This window comes from Rhodotorula graminis, assembly GCF_001329695.1.
Source record: "Rhodotorula graminis WP1 unplaced genomic scaffold RHOBAscaffold_5, whole genome shotgun sequence".
Classification (NCBI taxonomy): Eukaryota; Fungi; Basidiomycota; class Microbotryomycetes; order Sporidiobolales; family Sporidiobolaceae; genus Rhodotorula; species Rhodotorula graminis.
The window spans coordinates 308,918-323,259 of record NW_017264932.1 but is presented as its reverse complement, the minus strand read 5'-3'; the positions used below and the strand labels follow the sequence as shown (position 1 = coordinate 323,259).

At 67.6% G+C, this 14,342-nt stretch overlaps 6 protein-coding genes and 1 non-coding gene across 7 annotated transcripts; 2 read left to right on the top strand and 5 right to left on the bottom strand.

Annotated features, from left to right (window-relative positions):
• Positions 1 to 237: 237 nt before the first annotated feature.
• Positions 238 to 309, bottom strand: RHOBADRAFT_t38. The gene has a single exon. It is a non-coding gene; the product is annotated as a tRNA-Glu (tRNA).
• A 352-nt stretch (positions 310 to 661) lies between these two features.
• Positions 662 to 2,017, bottom strand: RHOBADRAFT_31582 (uncharacterized protein; the record flags this gene model as incomplete). The annotated part of the gene is made up of 5 exons (XM_018412979.1): positions 662 to 741; positions 826 to 929; positions 1,002 to 1,231; positions 1,302 to 1,747; positions 1,852 to 2,017. The coding sequence occupies 5 exons, from the start codon at positions 2,015 to 2,017 to the stop codon at positions 662 to 664; spliced, it is 1,026 nt and encodes a 341-aa protein (XP_018271776.1).
• Positions 2,018 to 2,272: 255 nt separating this feature from the next.
• RHOBADRAFT_52757 (uncharacterized protein) lies at positions 2,273 to 3,324 on the top strand (the record flags this gene model as incomplete). Its single annotated transcript, XM_018416492.1, has 5 exons — positions 2,273 to 2,278; positions 2,450 to 2,585; positions 2,709 to 2,854; positions 2,928 to 3,155; positions 3,235 to 3,324. 5 exons carry the CDS (start codon positions 2,273 to 2,275, stop codon positions 3,322 to 3,324), a joined length of 606 nt encoding a protein of 201 aa, XP_018271775.1.
• Positions 3,325 to 3,354: 30 nt separating this feature from the next.
• RHOBADRAFT_48290 (uncharacterized protein) lies at positions 3,355 to 4,555 on the top strand (the record flags this gene model as incomplete). Its single annotated transcript, XM_018415118.1, has 4 exons — positions 3,355 to 3,532; positions 3,771 to 3,879; positions 3,958 to 4,045; positions 4,135 to 4,555. The coding sequence occupies 4 exons, from the start codon at positions 3,355 to 3,357 to the stop codon at positions 4,483 to 4,485; spliced, it is 726 nt and encodes a 241-aa protein (XP_018271774.1). The 3' UTR covers positions 4,486 to 4,555.
• Positions 4,556 to 4,685: 130 nt separating this feature from the next.
• RHOBADRAFT_13733 (uncharacterized protein) lies at positions 4,686 to 7,616 on the bottom strand (the record flags this gene model as incomplete). Its single annotated transcript, XM_018412154.1, has 9 exons — positions 4,686 to 4,836; positions 4,897 to 5,037; positions 5,128 to 5,285; positions 5,356 to 5,579; positions 5,644 to 5,761; positions 5,837 to 5,997; positions 6,071 to 6,292; positions 6,360 to 6,438; positions 6,522 to 7,616. 9 exons carry the CDS (start codon positions 7,614 to 7,616, stop codon positions 4,686 to 4,688), a joined length of 2,349 nt encoding a protein of 782 aa, XP_018271773.1.
• Positions 7,617 to 9,305: 1,689 nt separating this feature from the next.
• RHOBADRAFT_66267 (uncharacterized protein) lies at positions 9,306 to 11,708 on the bottom strand. The gene is made up of 7 exons (XM_018418917.1): positions 11,511 to 11,708; positions 10,850 to 11,369; positions 10,602 to 10,728; positions 10,159 to 10,505; positions 9,936 to 10,081; positions 9,541 to 9,849; positions 9,306 to 9,448 (listed from the first exon to the last, which is right to left on the bottom strand). The coding sequence occupies exons 1-7, from the start codon at positions 11,694 to 11,696 to the stop codon at positions 9,401 to 9,403; spliced, it is 1,683 nt and encodes a 560-aa protein (XP_018271772.1). The 5' UTR covers positions 11,697 to 11,708; the 3' UTR covers positions 9,306 to 9,400.
• Positions 11,709 to 12,082: 374 nt separating this feature from the next.
• On the bottom strand, positions 12,083 to 13,818 carry RHOBADRAFT_64816 (uncharacterized protein). Its single transcript, XM_018418588.1, has 8 exons — positions 13,453 to 13,818; positions 13,266 to 13,376; positions 13,163 to 13,191; positions 13,021 to 13,096; positions 12,916 to 12,957; positions 12,761 to 12,844; positions 12,604 to 12,703; positions 12,083 to 12,535 (listed from the first exon to the last, which is right to left on the bottom strand). Exons 1-8 carry the CDS (start codon positions 13,711 to 13,713, stop codon positions 12,144 to 12,146), a joined length of 1,095 nt encoding a protein of 364 aa, XP_018271771.1. The 5' UTR covers positions 13,714 to 13,818; the 3' UTR covers positions 12,083 to 12,143.
• Positions 13,819 to 14,342: the final 524 nt, after the last annotated feature.

Here is a 14,342-nt window from a genome sequence, read left to right as displayed (position 1 = left end):
CACGCGCGAGTCGAGCTGCAGTCAAGCCGAGCCGGTACAGGCGCATGGCCGCGGTCGAGCGCAGGCGAGGTCAAAGCGCGGTCAACTTGAGAAGGTTGCGCTCCAGTCCTCCCGAGCGGGTTGGCAGACCTTTTGGCACGCGGGCGGAGATCGGCAAAAGCGCAGAACGGCGCTGGGTGAGCGATCGTAGCCCTGGGAGGCAAAAGAGATGAGCGTCCGAGCGCTGCAGTACTTGTATTCCCCGACGGGGAATCGAACCCCGCTCGCGGCTGTGAGAGAGCCGAATCATAACCACTAGACCATCGAGGACTTGCTTGTCAGAAAACGCTGAGCACGCGTGTTCATAGCAACATGCAGTTTGGAGCGGTCAAAGCGTCTCGCGGCCAAGTCATTCTGCTCGACGAGCGCCGGAGCCTGAGCGGCAATCTTGAGAGGCAGAGGCCCACCGTGCTCTCGCGTGCTCTCTAGAGAGCCGGTCTCGAAGCAGAGGTGGCGAGCGCCGGGCAGAAGTGACGGTTTCGCACCAGAGCAGCTCTCCAGCCTCTCTCGACAAGCGAATCCGGGTCTTTGGAGCGACACAGGGCGTAGTATGACAACAGGGCGGACAGATGCGACATGCAGGACACGAGGAGAGGAAGGGGGAAAGGAGGACGAGGAGATCTCACCGCCCAACGGCAATGGACTCGAGCTTGGCAAAGTGCGGCCTTGCGAGGCGGATGTTGAGCTCGATTGAGGCAGGCTCTGTAGGCGCGAACGACGAGGGGGACGGTCAGTGGACGGCATTGGAGGAGGAGAGAGAGAGAGGGAGAGACGCACGGACGTGACCTCGAGCGACGACGAGGATGTAAGTCTCGGGCGTGAGGGCGTCGAGCACGGCCGCGTAGTGCGGCGTCGTGATGGTGAGCGACGAAAAGGGCGAGCGGATCTTGCTGCGGGTCGTCGGGGCGAACGTGTCAGAGCTCGGCGCCACAGAGGAGAGGGAGGCTGGAAGGGGGACACACGAGCACCCGAGCTTGAAGGCCTTGACCATGGTACTGATGCGCTCGAACCGGCGCTCGTCCCACTCGGTGTCCTTGGCGTCGTCCTCGTTCGTGACGCTCGAGATGACGAGGAACGTAGTGCGCTCGAACAGGACAATCTCGCTCGCCGACGAGAGCGACAGGAACGACGTGAGGTGCGACCGGAGCGACGACAGGGACGGCATGAGGTGCGAGATGACGATGGACCAGGCCTTCAGACGCGGGGAGAGTGTGTCAGCTTCTCGTCAAGTGGTCGAGGACAAAGAGGCGCCAGGGACGCACCTTGTACAGCGTCTCGTTCCAGATGGACGTGCCGTAGAAGCGCAGGCCGCCCTTGTACCCGCTCTCACGCGCCTTGCGCGTCACCTCGGCCTCGAATTCGGCGAGCTTGCTCTGCTGCACGTCGACGGGCACGAGGTCCATCTTGTGCAGCAAGACAAAGACGGTCGGCCCGCCGTCGTCCGCGCCGCCGTTGCCGTTGCCCGCGCTCGACGTGACGGCCGCCGACGTACTGGTGGGCGAGGGTGCCGAGGCAGATGCGGGCGAGGGAGGGGGCTGAGGAGCCGACGAGGTCGGGTTCTGGTCCTGGAGGGCGCGCAGGCACTTGAGGAAGTAGACCGTGTCGGACGTGAGGAGCTCGGTCGACTCGGCGTCGAAGATGTAGATGAGCGAGTGCACGGCACGGAAGACGGTGGACGACTGGGCCGTCAAGTGCGAGTCCATGAAGGCTGCGCGGTGAGGAGAGGGTGGGTGGTAGGAGGGAAAGGGAGGGGTTGAGGGTCAGCGATCGCATCGAGACTACTGCCACACGCAAGGGGAAGCTATCACGCACAGTCCTGGCCACCACAGTCCCACAGGTCGAGCCTGAGGCCGCCGAGGAACTTGATCTGGGAGCTCTCGACGTCGATGGTGGCTCCGAGGCGTCGCGTGTCGGCGGCGAGCTGCGACTTGAAGATGATGGCGCGCATCGACGTCTTGCCCGAGCCCGACTTGCCCATGAGGAGGACCTGGACGGGTGGGAGGGGTTCAGTCACTCGACCTCGAAGGAGGGAACTGATGAGGAGGTGGAGGGAGGCGGGCGCACCTTTTTGCGCGACTTGGACGACATGGTGGTGTGTAATGAGGGCGTTGCTATGTGTATGGGGCAGACGCAGACCAGCCAGCTGAGGGCGAGAGCGGTGGAGAGCGTCAAGAGCCAGGCGAGGTAGCCAACCGTCACTTCCTTCTCGTCGTCCCGCCGCTCACTGCCTCTGATGGACGTGCTTGCTCGACGAGCAGTGCGCTCGATGCTCCATCAGCTACGACATCGCCCATCCCAGCCCCCGGCCCCGCTCCTCACCACTCGACCTTGCGCCCGCCCCACACCCTGCGCGCTGGCCCGCCTCTCGTCCACAGCCGCACCAGCTGCGCCCACACTCGACCCAGATCAGCCCAGATCAGCTCCTGATCCGCCGTCGGGCGAGCGGCCCCGCCCAAAGGGCAAGGCCAAGACGCAGCCAAAGCCCCGCAGGCGCAAGGAGCTGCCGGAGCTCAGGGAGGAGGACCTTGAAGAGTCGTTCGTCCGAGGTGCGTCCCCTCTCCATCTTTTATCGTCTCGAGTCGATGCGGGGCCGAGCGCCGTCCTGTGTGCAAGGTACTGACCCTGCTCGTCCACCTGCCCCCTCTCCTCTCGACTCTGCCGCCTCGCAGGCTCCGGTCCCGGCGGGCAGGCGACGAACAAGACGTCCAACGCGTGCTCCTTGATCCACCGCCCAACCGGCCTGCGCGTCCACTGCCACGAGACGCGCTCGCGCGAATCGAACCGCAAGCTCGCACGCCGGATCCTGCGCGACAAGGTGCGCCCGACTCTTCCTCTGCCTCCTTTGCGGCCTGTACTGACCCTCGCAGCCTGTCCACCGCCCCTTGCAGCTCGACCAGCTCCTGAGCCCGCCTGGCGAGTCGGCAAAGGACCTCGAGGCGGAGCGCGAGCGGAGGAAGAAGGAGGCCAAGCGGCGCAAGGCCAAGCGCAAGGCGGACGACAAGCGTGGGGCCAAGGCGCAGGGTCAGGACGGAGAACGAGAAGAGGACGAGGGCGCCGAGGACGAGTGGGACGCCGAGGGCGAAACCGGGGAGGCGGTTCCGAGTCGAGGAGGGTCGGTGCTAGGAGAGTGAGAATGCGAGCTGGTCTTGCACCTCGACGCGCTTCCCAACGAGAGCCTGCTGGCCTGCACGCAAGAAGTCGCTCGCCCCGTTCGCGTTCACCGCCTTGTTCGTCCGCTGCCTCGAAGTCGCGCTCTCAGTCGTCCCTCGCACCCTCCCCTCGTAGCTCTGCGCCGCACTGCTGCTCGAGCGCACCATGTCGAGCTCTACCAGTCCCACGCACGGCACTGCCGAGCCGCCCGCCAAGCGACCACGGCGCGGCGCCTTCGTCGTCTTCGAGGGACTCGACCGCAGCGGCAAGTCGACCCAGGTCGCCCGGCTCGTCGACGCCCTCAATGCTGCAGGCACCAAAGCCGTCGCAGCACGCTTTCCAGGTGCGCTCGCCTCGTCCTCGGCATCTCTCGAGGAGGTCGGCGCGTCGCCTCGCGGTGATGAGGACGTCGGACGGCCTTGCGCGGGCGAGCGAGAGGCAGACGGAGCAGGGGCGCAGCATTGCAGTGCCCCAGGACACTGTGTGCATCCCTCGACGAGCGCGCACCCCCACTCACGCTCTCTCCTCCCTCCTCCCCCCACCCTCGACCTCGTCCCTCCCGAACGCAACCCTCGCCGCAGACCGCACCCTCACGACGGGCAAGATGATCGACTCGTACTTGTCGCAAAAAGCCGACCTCGACGACCGTGCCATCCACCTCCTGTTCAGCGCCAACCGGTGGGAGCGAGCGTGCGTCCACCACTCTCGACTCCTTGGTTCGCGCACGGCGGAAGCCACACCTGACGGCTTCTGCATCGCGACTCGCAGGAACCAGATCTTGCGGGACCTCGAGAGCGGGACGACGGTCGTGTGCGACCGCTACGCGTTCAGCGGCATCGCCTTCTCGGTCGTCAAGGTGCGTCCAGCTCTCTCGCGCCTCGTCACCCCTCGCCCTCCCTCCCACTCTTCCTCTCGCTCGCACACTCACTCATTCGCGTCCCACAGGGCCTCTCGCCGACCTGGTGCCGCGCACCCGACGTCGGCCTCCCCGCGCCCGACCTCGTCCTCTTCCTGCGCATCTCGCCCTCGGCCGCCCAGACCCGGGGCGGGTTCGGCAACGAGCGCTACGAGACGCGCGAGATCCAGCTCGGCGTCGAGCGCGAGTTTGCCGCCCTTGCCGAGAGCGTCGAGCGCGGCGTGTGGAGGAACGTCGATGCCGACAGGGGGGTCGAGAGCGTGGCTGAGGAGGTGTGGGACAGGGTCGGCGAGGTGCTCAAGGGCCCGAGGTGTGAGAGGGAGGTCGCGAGACTGTGGGAGGGCGTCGACGACGAGCAGGAGCCGGCACGGGCTCAGTGAGGGAGCGCGCCTCGCAACTGTGTACCTCGAGCACCTTCTGCCACTGCAAGTCGTTCCCTCGCTCTCTCTCTTTCTCTGCCGCACAGTCGGGAAGCTCGAGAGTGTCTGTCTGTCGTGCACGTACAACACACGGCACCGGGCCGCGTCTATCTACAGCTGCTCGCCCTCCTCCCGCCTCGAGAAGCCGCCCTCTCGCTCGCTCACTTGTCGGCGTACCACCTCCTCGCCTCGTCGATGATCTCGCTCTCGACCGAGAACCACGCGCGCTCGACCTCGCTCCAGACGGCGGCGCGCTTGTCCGAGTTGATGTGCTTGACCTGGAGGTCGAAAGCGGCCGAGATGGGGCGGTGGCTGTACAGGTGCTCGAGCACGGTCAGTTTGTGCCCGAGAGACAGAGAGAGAGAGACGCACTCGGACACGTTGACCTCGTAGCGCTGGTAGTGCAGCGGCGTCACCTTGTCGGCGCGGTCGGCGCGGTACAGGACGCGGTCGCACCACGCCGGGATGCGGCGCTTCGAGCTCGAGTCGTACTGGTCCGTCCCTCGATCGTACCTGCACGACGAGGGAGCAAGGTCGGTCAGTAGGTGCGCAAGTTCGAGGGGCTCGAGGAGGAGGAAGAGAGACGAGGGAGGCCGGACGCACTTGTAGGTCGGCGGGAAGTGGATTGCCGGCTCCTTGAACGAGCGTAGCCGGAAGGTCTGGTTGGTCGCGAGGTTCTTGAGGAGCTGGTCGTGAGCGAGGAGCGACTCGCTCTGGCCGCTCGCGACGGCCGAGACGACGGCGTCGCGGCGAGCGTCAATCTGCGAGAGGGGGGCGAAGCAGAGTCAGTGAGGCCGTCGAGAGAGTCACGAAGAGCGAGAGGGGACGCACACGATAGTTGAGGTCGCCGGCGAGGAGGATGAGCTCGTGGTCGAAGGGGAGGGTGCCGGACCCTCCCGGGGCGTAGGCGCCCGGCGACGACGACGCGAGTTCCGAGAACGACGCCTTGTCCTCGAGGATGTCGACGAGGTCGCGGTCGCGCTGTCGACGGTGCGACTGGCCGGCGGCGAGGTGACAGTTGATAAAGCACAGCGACGTGTCGTCCATGACGAATCCTGCTCGACGAGGGCTGGTCAGGCTCGGGACAAGACGCTACAGGCCGCAAAGAGAGGGACGCACGAGACAAGATCGCTCCCTTGTTGCCGTAGCGACCGCCCATGCCCGTCTTGACCGTGATGTGCGCGACGTCGCGCAGACGAGGAACCTCGCTGCTCTTGACGAACACGATCGAGAACAGCTGTCGGCGCGCTCGGCTAGAGTGAGTCGAAGCGAACACGGATGAGGGGAAGGGAGAGGGAGAGGCGGGACGCACGCCAATCATGTCGGCGACGTGCACGACCGTGTAAGGCGACTCGGGCGGCATGTTGAGCCGGACGGCCTGGACGAGCTTGTCGTGCCACTGACGGTAGCCCGACGAGATGCTGTCCGACATCTTGCCGTCCATCGCCTTCTTCTTGCCCATGAGCATCGACTCTGCGGCGAGGACACGAGGGAAAGTGAGTGAGAAACCTCGAACGAGGACGAGGACGAGGGGCGAGGGACGCACTGGCTGTGAGCTTCTTGTCCTCGAGGTCGATGACCTCCTGGAAGCCGATCGAGATGATGTCGGGGTTGTCGACGCTCGTGAGGGCGTTGCGCAAGAACTCGAGGTTGTCGACCGTGCCGTGCAGGTCGCCCGGTCGCGAGGCGTCGATGTTCCACGAGATGCACAGGGCGCGCACCGACCGGAAGCTGCAGAAGTCGGGCTGTCGAAGGTGGAGCTCGGCGTCTGTCAGGGGAAGAGGTCAGCAAGGCGGGCGACGAGGAGAAGGACGATCGTGAGAGCCCGGACGCACCGATCCAGTCCTCGCGCAAGAAGCCGTCCCACAGGGACACGTTGTCGCCCGTAGCACTCGCAACTTGAAGCGTCTCGTCCTGCGGCAGGGGGGGAGAGAGAGACAGGTCAGGTCGAGCTCGAGAGGGAGGACGAAGAGAGAGGAGCGAGCGCGAGGACGCACCTTCCACAGCGACGCCGGGTCGACCGTGAGGCGGATGACCGGGTCCTTGTGCGCCTTCCACGCCTTGACGACGACCCACGGCTCGGACGACACGTCGTACACGCACACGTAGCCCGTGCGGAAGCCGGCCCACAGGAACCGCCGGACGCCGACGAGGGCCGAGACGGCGTACGGCGACACGCGCTGCACGGCGACGCACGCGTACGTCGTGCGGTCCCACACGCTGACGAAGCCGTTGTCATGCGCGAGGTAGACGAGGTGCTCGAGCGCCGGGACGATGGCGCTCGCCGTGACGGCGCCGATCTGCCCGGCCGACTCGGGCGTGACGAGCGGGCGCGCGAGGAGCGAGAAGGCGCCGGCGCCGCGAGAGCACGACGGGTCGAAGACGCGGATCTGCGGGCTGCGCATGGCGACGGCCGTCGAGCCCGGCTTGGTCGTCGGCCCGCTCGAGGTCCACAGCTCGGCGCCGACGAAAGCGGCGAACGTCTGCTTGTCGGGCACGCGCTGCTGCCGCGACTCGGTCGTGGTCGCGAGCTGCGGCGCTCGGTCGCCCGAGCTGTCGCCCCACAGGACGCACTTGCCGCCCTCGTCGAGCGTGAGCATCGCTCGGCCGATGCGGAGGATCCAGCACACCGGGTGCGCGTGCACGTTGCCGCGAGTCGCCGTCACGACGAGGTTGTCGACGTCGACCTCGTACAGGGTGCCGTCCTTGGTGCCGCACCAGATGTACCGCCCGTCGTCCTCGGGCGAGTCGGCGTCGGCGGGGCGGAACTCGACGGCGAGGAACTTCTGCTGGTCGCCGGCGATCGGGAACGAATCGCTCGTCGCGGCACTCGCCGACGTGCGCCAGATGTGCAGGCGGTGGTGCGCCGTGACGACGCGCGAGCCTCGCACGGCCCACGCCGAGAACTGCGACGCGAGGATCGGGCGACGGTTGCGCAGCGTCGGCGGACGGCGGTTGGCGAACGTCGCGTCGGGGAACTCTTGCAGAGCCGACGTGGCGGCGTCCTCGTCGTCCTCGGACGACGCGTCGCCGCTCGGGACGATGTTGGGGCGCTGCGGCGCAGGTCGGTCGCCCGCCGCGACGGAGCGCATCGGCGGCGGCGGCGGGACGTACGATGCCGCGACAGGAGGAACCGAGACGGCGGCAACGGCTGGCGCGGGTGCCGGTCGAGGCGGGAGGGCGACAGGAGGGACGGTGGCGAGACGAGCCGGGAGCGCCGGCGGCCTGCCCGGCGCGGCGCCGGCAGCGGGGCTCAGGGCCGAGTCGCGTCGAGGTGGAGGAGGAGGAGGAAGGTGATGGGCGAGTGAGAGCGGCTCGGATGGCGAACGGGCGCGGTGTGTGGGCGCGAGAGACGGCGAGAGGACGAACGTGCCGGCCGGGCTCGACTGCGTGGACGACGCAGTCGACGACCGGCTCGGTAATGGAGGTACGGCCGTCGCCACGGACGGCGTCGGCGGGAGCTCGACGACGGCGGGCGGTCGAGGAGGAATGGCCGGTCGCGGCGGCAGCGGGCGGGCCTGCTCGGGCGACCTGCTGTACGAGCCGCCCTCGCCCTCCTCGTCCTCGTCCGACGAGCTGTACACCTCCTCGCTCTCGTCTGACCCCGCCGGTGCCCCTCCCTCGTGCTGCTCCTCGCCCTCGGGCTCACGGCCGAACGGGTCGTCCTCCTTTGAGGACGCAGCGGACGACGACGGCGACGCCGTGACACGGGGAGGGCTCGCCGACGGCGGCCTCGACAGCCGTGATGGCTCGACGTTGAACCGCGACGCAATGTCCTTGACCGAGAGCGCGGGCGAGGGCGCGGGCGGCGTTGGCGTCTCGGCTGGCGAGGGCACCTGGGCCTGCAAGCTCCCAAGAGCGGGCGCGCCCGCCTCGACGGCGCTACTCGAGAGCTTGCTGTCGACGGGTGCGGTCGGCTTGGGGCGAGAAGCCGGCGGCGGCGGAGCGGGACGGCGGAACGAGCCGGTGACGGCGCCGTTTCGTGGTCGAAGGGGGACAGGTTGAGGGCGAGTCGGGTCGGGCGCGGCCGCCACTGGCTCGAAATCGGCAGGAGGCAGGTTTGGCGGGCCAGCGAGCGTTTGCGGCGCCTGGGAGGGAAGGGCGACAGGTGCGGATGGAGGAGGAGGCGGTGCTGGGGATGCCGAGGCGCTCGCGGCGGGCGCGGCAGCGCGTGCGGCCGCGGTGGGCTTGGGCGGACGAGCTGGAGGCGGTGGTCGTGCTGCTGTGGCCCGCTCAGGCGCTGGTTCGCTCCCGCCGCCGACCGAGCCGTCCCTCCCCGTCCTTGGCTCGGCGTCGCCCTCTCCCTCCTTGCCCGACTTGCCCTGGCCGTCGAGCGCGACAGGCACCTGCGCCGACGGCCCTGCTGCAGCTGGCGCCGGCGCGGTTGCTGCTTTGGCGAGAGGTGGCCTCGGGCTCGGCCCTGATGAGGCGGTGGACGACGACGCGAGGCCCTCAAAGCGCGCACGCAACGACGAGAAGGACGCGGGCGGCTCTGGGTCGTCCGAGCTCATCTTCAAGGCTGCTCAACGTGCTGGCTACGTCGGCAAGCAGAGAAGGAGCGGTGTAGAAGAGCGAGAGCTGTGAGGTCGAGCCCTCGAGTGTGGGGTCGACGACGACGAGTCGGAGATTCCGCTCCGCGAGAGCTCTCGACACTGGCAGCGCAGCCCGACGGAACTCTCTTACGCGCTCTAGGACGGTCCGGGCGAAAGAGAAAGCGCAAGCCAGCGACAGAGGCGGCTCGACCGCTGTCGCTCGCCGACCTCGAAACTGCCGCAAGCTCGTCGAGAGGACAGAGAAGTACAGGTTCTGCAGTTGTGCGACGTAGCTCCAACACACCCTCGTCGTCGTCGTCATGCGCCCCGACTCGCGACCACGCTCAGTGCCCGTGAGGGTCCTCGCCCTTCTGCTCCGGCGGGACCGTGATCTGTTGCGTGCGGATAGAGGTGTCAGGGTCTGGCGCTCTAGGCGGTTCGACCGCGGCAGATAGGGGCGAGAGAGAGGGAAAGAGAGACGCACCCGGTCGTCAATCCTCAGCAACGCCGTGCACGCCTCGAGCGCGCTCTTGAGGCTCTTGATCTTGCTGATCATGGGCTCGAGCACGCCCGCCTTGACGTTGTCACGCACCTCGCCCTTCATGAGGTCGAGGCCGTAGTGGCGCAGGGCGCGCTTGGGGTCGCCCGTCGGCGCCGACTGGGCCGCGTTGTGGTACGCGCGCAGCTTGGCGACGAGCTCGGTCGAGTCCTTGGCCGCGTTGACGGCGAGCGTCTTGGGGATGACGAGGAGGGCGTTGGCGAACTCGGCAATCGCGAGCTGCTCGCGCGAGCCCTGCGCGGACAGACAAGGAAGGAGAGACCCGACAAGGTCAGTCAGGGTCCGTGCGTCAGGACGAGGTGGGCGAGAGGGGGACGCACCAGCGTCGTCGCAAAGTTCTCGAGGTAGATGCTGAGCGCCGTCTCGACCGCGCCGCCACCGGGAACGACGCTGCCGCTCTCGAGTGTCCGCTTGATGGCGCACAGCGAGTCGTGCAGGGCGCGCTCCATCTCGTCGAGGAGGTAGTCTGCGGTCGCCGTCGAGGATCGTCAGTACGTCTGTTTGAGTGTGCTCGGCGACCAAGAGTGAGAGAGAGGGACGCACCGTTGGCGCCACGGAGGATGACCGAGCTCGAGCTGACGACCTTGGTGCCCTTGACGAGGATGAGCTCGTCGTCGCTGATGCGCTCCTGGACGACCTCCTCGGCCTGGCCGAGGTACGCCGCGTCGAACGTCTCGTCGCCCTCGAGGTTGGCGAGCGAGCTGACCATGGTCGCGCCCGTCGCCTTGGCGATGCGGCGCAGGTCCTCCTTCTTGCACCGCCGGACCGCCATCGCGCCCGCCTCGACAAACTCCTTGAGGCACAGATCGTCGATGCCCTTGGTCGTGAGGATGACGTTGGCGCCCGACGCGAGAATCTTGCGCACGCGCTCGAGCGTAATGTCCGACTCGCTGAGGGGCGCGGACGAGGAGCAGGAAGGTGGGCAACGAGGTCAGTCAAACGCTCGAGACACGCACGAGAGGCGCGAGGAGGACGCGAGGACGCACCGCTTGCGGATCGCCTCGAGCTGCTCCGGGTCGTCGATCGTGATGTGGACGCCGAGGTGCATGCGCGTCTTCTGCAGGTTCATGTCGAGGCACGCGATCTTGGCGCCCGTGATGCGGGTCTTCATGGCTGCAGGGAGAGAAGGGGGACACACACGAGACCGTCAGTGCCGGCACTGAGGGAGAGAGAAGGGAGGTAGGGAGAGAGAGAGAAGGGAGGTAGGGAGAGAGAGAGGGAAGACGAGACGTACCCTGAGACGCGACGGTGCAGTTGAGGGCGTAGCCCTTGACGTAGATCGACTCAGTGGCGCTCTTGCCGTGGGCCTTGAGGACGTTGACGGCCTTGACCGGGTACTTGACGTCGCCTCGCGCGTTGATGGTCTTGACGGCGAGCATGGCGTCGACGGCCATGTTGGCGAAGAAGGCGTCGTCGGCGCCGATGATCTTGGACGACATGCTCGTCTTGGCGACGTTGATGAGGCACTCCCGGCCGAGCTGGTCGACGCGCACGCTCAGGTGGTCGGTGAGGAAGCGGACGGCCTCCTTGCACGCGAGGCGGTAGCCCGTGATGACGGTCGTCGGGTGGATCTTGTTCTTGACGAGGTCGTTGGCGCGGCGGAGGAGCTCTGCGGCGACAATGACGACCGACGTGGTGCCGTCGCCGACCTCCTTGTCCTGCTGCTGGGCGAGCTCGACGAGGATGCGGCCGGCCGGGTGCTCGACCTCGATGAGCTGGAGGATGGTCGCGCCGTCGTTCGAGATGGTGACGTCCTGCAGGGGCGGGTGACCGGTTCAGTTCGCGTTCCTCTCGCAAGTCGCGGAGAGCGATGAGGAGGGAGGAGCCGAGGTGGTCCCTCTCTCGCCCGGTCGGGCGCTGCTGGACAGGGAGAGAGGGGAGGGCAAGGGACTCACGCCAATGTCGTCGACGAGCATCTTGTCGAGGCCGTGGGGCCCGAGGCTGGTGCGGACAATGTTGGCGATGGAGACAGCGGCCTGGACGTTCTGCTCGCGGACCTCTGCGCCCGAGACGCGCTCGCCGGCACCGAGGAGGCCGACGCTGGCCCTCGGGTCGCGGGCAAACATGAGCGAGCTCGACATGGCGGGCTGGGCGAGGGTTTGGTCGCGGAGGGAGAGGGTGCGCGGAGGAAGGGAAGGGGGAGCGGGGGCAACGGCGCGCGGTGCGGGTGGTTGGCGCGGCTGGGTGCGGTCGAGAGGTGGCTGCTCGGCGACTGGGCTGCTCTGCTGAGGCTAGCGAGCGCGACGAGGTGACGAGAACCCGCGACCTTCGCCTCCTCGTCTCTCGACCCCGACGGCTGCGACTCGCACGCCGCCCAGCCGCTGGACAGAGCTCGCAGACTCGTGCAGCAGCAGCTGCAGCTGTGCTCTCGCCACTGCGCTGTGTGCGCTCGCCCGCCCAGGCTGCACCTCAGCTCTCGCGCTCCCCGAGTCGCTCTCGCTGTCCTTGCCCTCGCTCAGGCTGCGAGGCTGCTGCGAAGCATCGCGCAACACATAGACTGCAGCTGCTCTACGAGACCGGGCCGCCCTCTAGCGCAAGAGTGCCTCCCTCGTCGCCCAATCCCTCCCTCGTCCCTTCCCGCCCTCCTCCTCGCCCTCTTCCTCCGACGCCTGCCCCAGCTCAAACATGTCCGACTCGGCGAGCGGTGGCGCCCCCGCCGCCGACCGAGGAGCCCGCGTCGGCGGGAACCTGAAGCCGCCGCCGAGCCCGGGCTGTCGCGCTCTGGTCGGCCCCGGCGCCAGCGCGGGCCCAGGTGCAGGCGAGGAGGAGGCGAGCGACGAGGTGCGGTGGTGCGAGTGGGGCGAGGTGGCAGGGAGCGGGCGGTAGCCTCGGGCGTTCGAGGGCGAGTCGTCGTCGGACGAGAGGCGGAACGAGAGTTGCGACGACGACGCACGGTGCACGAACGACCGGTCGACGAGACCTGTGGGCGTCGAGGGAGTCAGTGTGCGTCGACAAGGGTCTCGAGAGAGCCGGAGAGAGAGCATGCACCCTGTACGAAGCGCCCGAGCCCGAGAGAGACCGACGCCCGCGGCGGTCGAGAGAGCGACAGGCGCGCCGTTGCGCCGAGCGAGACGGATCGGTGGCGGGTCTGCGTGCGTCGAGTCCGTCTCGAGCGTGCAGGCAGGAACAGGAAGAGCGGGCGCACCTTGCGCTCGTCGGAGAGCAAGGCCGCTCGAGCCAGGTCGTCGAGCGCCGCGAAGCCCTGCGCGCCCGAGCCATGCAGAGCCGACTGCGGTCGAGAGCAAGCGTCAGACGGGTTCGTCGAGGCTCGAGGAGAGAAAGAAAGAGAGAGCGACGCACGTGCGAGACGAGGAGCACGGCCGGGGGATCCTCGCGCTTGAGCTGCAGGGCGGATTCTCGTCAGGGGCTCCTCCTAGACGAGACGAGAGAACCACGAGAACGTACGAAAGAGATGCAGTCGGCGAGAGACGTCGTCGGCAGGACCTGGACGAGCGGGTGTGGCGCAAGAGAGCGCACGAGCCTGCGGGGCAGAGCAGTTTGCGAAGGTCAGGTCGGACGAAACCTGGCCAAGGGAGATTGGACGCACTCGTTGGGCCGAGAAAGTGCTGCGCAGAGCTGCGGGTCGAGAGGAGACGTGTGACTCGGTCAGTGAGTGCCACCCAGACGAGACGAGGGAGGGGAGGACGCACCTCTTCAACACGGACAAAGCCAACGAACGGCTGCTCGACGCCCGCAGGTACCGGGTAGATCGCGCTCGGGGCTCTGCGGACAGGCAAGAAGTGTTGCCGCCGCACGAGAAGCTGCGGGAAGAGGCTCGTCAGGCTCTGCTCGGCGACACCGGCGCCCGCTTCCACCGCTCGAGGGAGGACGGCGCACCTGCTTGAGGTCGACGTCGCACAGCCTCAGGTCCTCGCTCGCGCAGTAGACCTCGTCCGTCCTGCGCATCGCGCCGCTGACCGCCCTCGGCTCTTCGAGGAGCGCCCCGACGAGCGCCACGTCCGCCTTGCCGAGCTCGCCCTCGTGCAGCTCGACGAGCGTGCGCAGCTCCTCGCGCCGGTACAGGTGCGACGTGTGCATGCCGAGCAGCAGGTCGAGCAACTTGGCGGTGGGCCAGCAGATCGGCGCCTCGAGGTACATCTGTGGCGGCGCGGGGCGCAAGGTCAGTACTCGTTCGCGAAGAGGCTCTTGGCCCTCTCGCGGCGCTAGTCGGCGCTCTGGCAATCGATGTCGGCGAGGTCTAGGGCCGCTCATGCTGCCGGACAAGGGAAGAGAGAGGAGAACTTACGAGCACCTTGACGAAGCCGGTGCAGGCCGCGCCGATGCGAAGCCCGTGACGAGCGCAGAAGGCCTGCGGCAGGACCTCGCCAAATGTGACGATTGCGGCACTCGAGATGACGACCGCGAGGACGCCACCGCCGCCGGTGAGCGAGTCGAGGAAGACGGCTGTCGAGAGAGAGAAAGAGGGTCAGTGCGGGGCCGGTCGGGCCGTCCTGCGACGGACGAGGGAGCGAGGGGTGTACACGCACGTAGAGTTTCGTTGACGATGACGTTGCTGAGAAGAAGGCAGACGAGGACGAAGTGTCGGCCGTGCGAGAGCAAGGAAAGGACCTTTTGCGCGTCGGCGCGGTCTCGAGGCGGACCAGATGCGGCGAGAACTGCAGAACCGGCGAGGCTGTGAGCTGGGACCCACATTTGCAGGGCAGGAGTAGACGAGTGAGGGCCGACGCACCTTGCAGGTTCATCGAGTCGAGACCTGCGGCGAGAGG

What these genes read in the sequence shown, in the direction of transcription:
- RHOBADRAFT_66267 (XM_018418917.1), bottom strand. Translation starts at nt 11,696, where the DNA reads ATGTCGAGCTCGCTCATGTTTGCCCGCGACCCGAGGGCCAGCGTCGGC. An exon ending in TGCTCGTCGACGACATTGGC is followed by an intron (nt 11,370 to 11,510) that starts GTGAGTCCCTTG and finishes CCGCCCCTGCAG; the next exon opens with GACGTCACCATCTCGAACGA. An exon ending in AGAACTTTGCGACGACGCTG is followed by an intron (nt 9,850 to 9,935) that starts GTGCGTCCCCCT and finishes CTGTCCGCGCAG; the next exon opens with GGCTCGCGCGAGCAGCTCGC.
- RHOBADRAFT_64816 (XM_018418588.1), bottom strand. Translation starts at nt 13,713, where the DNA reads ATGTACCTCGAGGCGCCGATCTGCTGGCCCACCGCCAAGTTGCTCGAC. An exon ending in GCGACGTCGACCTCAAGCAG is followed by an intron (nt 13,377 to 13,452) that starts GTGCGCCGTCCT and finishes CTCTTCCCGCAG; the next exon opens with CTTCTCGTGCGGCGGCAACA. An exon ending in TCGCCGACTGCATCTCTTTC is followed by an intron (nt 12,958 to 13,020) that starts GTACGTTCTCGT and finishes TCCGCCCTGCAG; the next exon opens with CTCAAGCGCGAGGATCCCCC.